This window comes from Fusarium phalaenopsidis (assembly GCF_050370095.1).
Source record: "Fusarium phalaenopsidis strain FUZ10S chromosome Unknown contig_32304, whole genome shotgun sequence".
Taxonomy (NCBI): Eukaryota; Fungi; Ascomycota; class Sordariomycetes; order Hypocreales; family Nectriaceae; genus Fusarium; species Fusarium phalaenopsidis.
In genome coordinates this window covers 2,284,187-2,290,445 of record NW_028145404.1, presented here as the reverse complement: position 1 = coordinate 2,290,445, position 6,259 = coordinate 2,284,187, and the positions used below count along the sequence as shown (strand labels likewise).

The 6,259-nt window shown below is 53.2% G+C and overlaps 2 protein-coding genes across 2 annotated transcripts; one reads left to right on the top strand and one right to left on the bottom strand.

Moving 5' to 3' along the window:
- Positions 1 to 2,136: 2,136 nt before the first annotated feature.
- LRP88_09987 (GNS1/SUR4 family-domain-containing protein) lies at positions 2,137 to 3,616 on the top strand (the record flags this gene model as incomplete). Its single annotated transcript, XM_083246460.1, has 2 exons — positions 2,137 to 2,898; positions 2,948 to 3,616. The coding sequence occupies 2 exons, from the start codon at positions 2,137 to 2,139 to the stop codon at positions 3,614 to 3,616; spliced, it is 1,431 nt and encodes a 476-aa protein (XP_083097573.1).
- A 1,316-nt stretch (positions 3,617 to 4,932) lies between these two features.
- LRP88_09986 (FYVE zinc finger domain-containing protein) lies at positions 4,933 to 5,988 on the bottom strand (the record flags this gene model as incomplete). Its single annotated transcript, XM_083246459.1, has 2 exons — positions 4,933 to 5,310; positions 5,503 to 5,988. The coding sequence occupies 2 exons, from the start codon at positions 5,986 to 5,988 to the stop codon at positions 4,933 to 4,935; spliced, it is 864 nt and encodes a 287-aa protein (XP_083097572.1).
- Positions 5,989 to 6,259: the final 271 nt, after the last annotated feature.

Here is a 6,259-nt window from a genome sequence, read left to right as displayed (position 1 = left end):
GATGCGCGGCCGAGAGGCAATGGCAAGGAATTGTAGATTTGTTGAGGATCTTTGGGAGGGGAGGGGCCGGTGAGAGCCGCGGCTCGGCGGAGAGACAGAGGGAGAAGAGAAGAAGTCCTGGCCCTTTTTGCGAGCGCAGAACGTTGCAGAAGCATCCCTCCGTGTCTAAGAGAAGCGAGGAACGTGAGATCTAGGAAAAAAAAAAAAAAGGGGACAGGGCCTTGCGAGACGCATGTGATTCCAACTAGGTAGTGATGGAGGTGAGGCAGGGATCGCATTGACGTTGGAACAAACTACAGAGCACGCACACTCACACTCACAGCTACGAAGAACCAGAGTAAGTAAAGTCGTGGAGAAAGTAGCACCACGAAGCTCGCCATTATCAATCAGAGCGTGATGCGGCTGACGTCTGGTCTGAGCGTTGCGATTGCGGCACATACACAATCAGCACATGCGCGTGGAGCATTGAATTCTTGTTCTTGGTGTTTCTATTGTGATAGTCTCGACTGTCTTTCAAAGACGACAACACTTTTTTTTCTCTACCGGATTCACACGACTACCGAGAGACGAGACAAGTTTCTTTCTAGTCGAGGGGTTCCACAACGGACATTGCATTAGCGCCTCCCCAACAAAAATTGGCTGCGAGATGCCATGCTGTGTGTGTGCGCGCCTCTGTGTGGCCGCCGGACGGACAGCCGCACCTTGTTCACAGATTTGGGGCGCATCCCCGCGTGCGTGCCCGCGAGGTCCCGGTCGATATCCAACACCTTCGGGGCGGGTCCATCCAGGACGGGCGGAGCAGGTATTTTGGTGAGGGCATACAGAAGGGTAAGTCAAAGACCGGTGTCGGAGTGGACAGAAGGAAGAGAACCCCCATTATCAATCAGTAGGCATCAGGCTGAGAACCAATTAATTGAACATCTTCTGGAAAATCAGTTGATGGGTTCCCGGTCAGAGCTGAAGCTGAGTGCGAGCCGCGGTTCAATGGTAGCCCTCCAGGGTCCCCTTGCCTTGCCTGTGAACCCCACACACCCACAATCATCACCACCACGGAGCTCGGTCTTGTGCCACGCACCAATATCAGGCACGTCGTAGATATTCCATATGATATTATCAAGAAACATAATAGAGAGTAAAAACGAGTTTTGTAGTGGCCAGTCTGGCACAGCGTAGTGTTTACAAGCGTCTTATCGGCTTAGAAACAAGGAATAGATAAAAAAAAAAAAAATCCCCAACCTGTTTGCCATCATGACGACTACAAAACCAGGCATGAGACAATTTATCCCAGCCGATCCAGATCTTTTTACCCCACGCCTTCCATCACTCACTCGTTCTCACTCCGTACAGCTCAGGCAGTTGACAGGCAGGCGCTATCCCCTCTCAACCACGGCTTTGATAGGCCTAAAAGAGCAGGCAAGGACCGGAGCACCCTGGGTACCTCCTACCTTGGCTTGCTTGTGCGCGGCCAGGAGCGGGTGCAAGGCGACACCGGCAGGTGCGAGCTTTGCCCATGTTCTTTTTCTTGCCCGGGGCCTCTAACGACAAGGCAAGGTCCCTTTTTCCTTTTCCTAGACCCTTCCATTCCCACCCCCCGGCTCTTGAGCAGGGGTTCTTAAAAAAAGAGGCCTTCTTTCTTGATCTTTAAAAGAAGAAAATCGGCCTCGTCCTCGTGTCCTCGACTTTCCTCGTCGAACTTGTTCTCATCCCCGTCCTCTTCTCTTGCCTCGAGTGTCACGGACCCTCTGTCGTTGTTGTCGACTTCTTTTGTTGGGTCGTGTTATAACCAAACGACTTGGCTTTTTGCTTCTCTTGTTACTCTTTTCCCCATCCTCGTCACTTGTCCTTCACGTTCCGCCGACAACATTACCCCACGAAGTTGGCTATTAGAACGTCAAAGCAACATATCCTCAACACGTCTCAACATTTCAGAGACTAAACGGGAGTGACATCATCTTGGTCACGACGCATAGTCGCCCTGGAAAAGCCACAGGCCTTCCTTGAACAGCTTGGCTACCTCTTCTGAAGGCATTGCCCACTAGGAGCTGTTCAGCAGTCTAACGACGTCAATTGACGACTAGACGGCCGATTTCATTACTCTCGCCTACTAAAACCGCCAAAATCACACCAGCCGTCACCATGGCTGAGCATCTTTACCTGCTGGGTTCGGCGCCCGATTCCAGCCTCTTCAGCTTTCCTCCCACAAACGCGCCGGCTCCAATCCCTCCTGTCGACGTTGTCACATCCATTCTGCGCCCATTCAACATCCCTGGGCACATCTATACAGCTGCTCTCGACGCCAAGGTCCCCTTGACCATTGCTACCCTCTACGCCGTCACCGTCAAGAGCCTCAACATCTACAACAAGTCTCACGGCAAGAAGCCCTGGGCAATCAGCAAGACCGGTCCCTTCCACGTCTTTGTCGTCCTCCACAACGTCTTTCTCGCCGTCTACTCGGCATGGACTTTCTGGGGCATGCTCAGTGGCATGAGGAGGAGCATTCTGAACCCAATGGGTCCTCAGGGTCTTGCCGGTACCGCTGACAGCTTCTGCCGCCTTCACGGCTCTCAGGGTCTTGGAAACTCCGTTTACTACAACGAGACCTCGAACACATTTGTTACCATTTCTGAGCATGCCCCCATCGTCGATGGCCTTCCCAGTGGCACAGAGGCGGGCCGTCTCTGGAACGAGGGCTTGGCTTACTATGGCTGGATCTTCTATCTTAGCAAGTTCTACGAGGTCCTCGACACCTTCATCATCCTCGCCAAGGGAAAGCTCAGCTCTACTCTGCAGACCTACCACCACGCCGGTGCTATGATGTGCATGTGGGCTGGCATGCGCTATATGTCTGCTCCCATCTGGATGTTTGTCCTGGTTAACTCGTTCATTCATTCTCTGATGGTACGTTGTCTCTCGCAATGCTCAAACTCATAAACTAACTTAGTTCTAGTACTTCTACTACACTCTGACTGCTTTCTCGATTCGGGTTCCTACTCCCATCAAGCGAACTCTCACCTCGATGCAAATTACTCAGTTCCTTGTTGGCGCCTCTTACGCCATGGCTCACTCCTTCGTCTCTTACACGGTTCCCATCACCATCACTCGCACGCAGACAAACGGCGATGTGGCTGCTGCTACTTCAGCCGACTCGACTCTCGAGACTGTTGCTGCTAGCGCCATCGAGTCGCTTAGGCAATTTATCTGGGGAGCCGCTGAGGCTGCTGGCGGTGAGCCCGTCGTCTCCCAAGCTGCCGGTGCCCACAGCACTGTGACCACCGAGACTCGGTACATCACCCAGCCTTGCGTCACCACCACCGGCGAGACCTTTGCCATCTGGCTCAATGTGTTGTACCTCGCCCCTCTGACGTACCTGTTCGTCAGCTTTTTCATTGCCAGCTATGTCAAGCGCAGCAACGCTGCGGGCAAGATCTCTCGGAAGGGCGCTGCCCCTGATGTGAATGCCAACGTCGCCCTCGCCGAGAAGGCTGGCTGGGACGCTGCCAAGGGCATCGAGAAGGAGATCTACAATGGCGAGAGCATGGTCAACGGCTCTTCTGATGAGGCCTCGCGGGCTTCAACTCCCAAGAAGTCCACTGGCAAGTCTCGAAGAAAGGCTTAAAGATGTTGTTCTACGGGATAGCGAATAAGCCATGATATGATGGAACGCGGGGAAAGAATATGACGGGCTTGGAATGCCCTTTTGGATGGGTACGACGTGCTCTCTTGGCCTGTTTTCCTTGCGTATAGATGGAAAAAGCGTGGATGTTTGTGTTTATTTATAAGCGTTATAGGATTTACGGTGAAAAGAGAGAAGAGAAGAGAGAAGAGCGTTATATCCCATGTTCACCGGTTTCCTCTCATATATATCTCCAACCCTTGGACCAGTCTCACATGGAAAGACTTGCTCCATATTGTCATGTCTCTTGAACGGACTACACCTGGCTCATATAGACTAGGTTCTGATATACATCTCAAAATGTATGGAACATGCTCGAGAATGGGTAAATGTGTAACCACGCACAAGGTGATATTGCCTTGCCATGCCGGTTGTTCTCAGAACTGCCTGGATCCTCGACATTCACGTCACAAAGCACATGCTGGTGATGAACTAAGTTTGGGGAATGTTATGATTAACTACTAGTCGTAGTGACAAAGTCCAGCCGAAGGAGGCCAGGTGACTATCTAGGCTCATCAACATCGTCAACTCCCTCCAAAGTGTGTGTGCCACGCATGGCATGCAAGTCAGTATCCTATCCTCGCTCATCTATAACTGCTGCTTGTGCAGACCCTTGCCTTTGACGCCATCCAGAAAAAACAAATCATTATGTGACTATGCAAAGTCAGGCATTCACTCTTGCGCACAAGAGGACCAGTCGCCAACAAGGAGGCTCATGCATAGCCTAAGGCTCGGAAATGGAATTCCGGAAACAAAAACCGCAAAAGAGCAGGTCGGGTGACCGTGCTTTCCAAGACGCCTCGCTTTGAATAATAGCAATTAAAAAAAAAAAAAAAAAAAAAAAAAGGGGGCAACTGAGCAGAAACAGGGACGCGCCAGAGAAAACAAGGCCCAAAGAACGGCCGACGGGCCGTCCCCAGGCACTCAGGGGTGTGGTGATTGTATGTGTGGGGTGATTGGGAGAGCACCCAAAGGGCGGGCGGGAGGATGGGGTGATTGGCGGGTTGACTGGGGACTGAGTCGCTCGTCGTGTGATTTCTATCAATCTATCGTCGTTCTGTCATGGCTTCGTGAAGCTGACGGGCTTCGGGTATCTCATTCTGCCATTCGGGGCAGGGGTAGTGGTAATGTTAGGGTAGTGGATGAATGTGGTGGTGCGTTCGAGTGTGATCAGAGGCTTTGCAGACCGCGGTCCAGCCAAGGGCACTCCATCTCTCGATGGCTAGCCATTCCGTATGTGTGTCGGGGTTGCGTGTTCCTTAGAAGGTGCTCCAGTTCCAATCCCTAGGTACACTGGCAGCAACCTCAGGTCCTCGAGGAAGCTCGAGAGCATCACCCTGTCCGCTGGCGGCAATGGGAGTGGACTTGACGGGGTTGGGGGCATCCGAGGACGCGGCACTGGAAGCTCGGCTGCTGTTGCGGCTGTACCAGTTCTTGAACTCCTCGAAGCAGTGACGACAGGTACGGGCAACGGGAGCCCGAGGGTTGAACTTGGCGTCCTGGTCGAGAGGAGCAGCAAAGGTTGAGTGAAAGTCGCAGAAGATGTTGCCACACTTTCGGCAGTGGTGGCGGCGAGTAAAGTAGCTGAAGGTGCGCTTGCAAGTCGGATCGTCGCAGACGGAGGATTGAGAGTCGGGCTGAAGGGGTGCATGTTAGCCCAGTCCGAGTACGAAATCGGAATTGAAGCAAGTTATGGGCGTCCGGGGAAGTGAGACACAGGCTTGGTGTCGCACAAGACGGGAGCGTTGAATTCACTTGAGACAGTGGCACCTCAAGGGGGACGCTGTGCGAGGGATGCCGCGTGACAACTCGCGGATGGCAGAACTCACCTTCCAGTGTTTCCGGCTGGGCAGGGCCGTCACCTCGGGAAACATTTCGAGATCGAAGTCGCCGTCAAGGCTGCTTCGGGTGCTGTCGCCGGTAGAGACGCGGGAAAGTCGGTTGCCAAAAACAGACATGCCAGGGAGGTTCATGATGCTGCTGTTGGTGCGTCGCAATGTGGTGTCGGACTCGGTGCTCGAGGCGGAAGCTGCATCGTCCATAGACTTGTTCTGAGCCTTGGAAGGGAACAGGTTGGGACGGAGAGCTGCAGGCATGTACATGGGGCGGACTTGACGCGCTTGTTGATAAGCTCTCGGCGAGGCAGGGTTTGACGAAATGGAGTCGGGGCTTGTAGATTCGTGCGTGTTGATGGGCGAAATCTGAGGGCCGACTGAGATTTGATACGACTGGTTGTGCTGAGAGCGCTGCTGAGGGAAGAAATGGCGGGATTGCTGGTCGCCCGGGATAGTGGGCATGATGAGGTCGGCAGCCATTATGGCGGTTGATGTCGAGGATGGAATGAGCAAGGTGTAGTGTCGGCTTGTGGTGAATGTTGTATCGACGATAATTTGGTTGGTCGCAGTAGACAGACGAGGAAACAAGCTGCCGTTTGGGGGGAGGCTCTGTTATTGTAGGTCGCCTGGAGGAACGGATGAGGTCGGTAAGCAAGTAGGGGTGGGAAGTCGAGTGGCGGATAGAGGGGATATATGATGAGCCTTTCTTTGATGGATGGCAGGTGTACTGCGTACTCGTTGTACTGTGGCT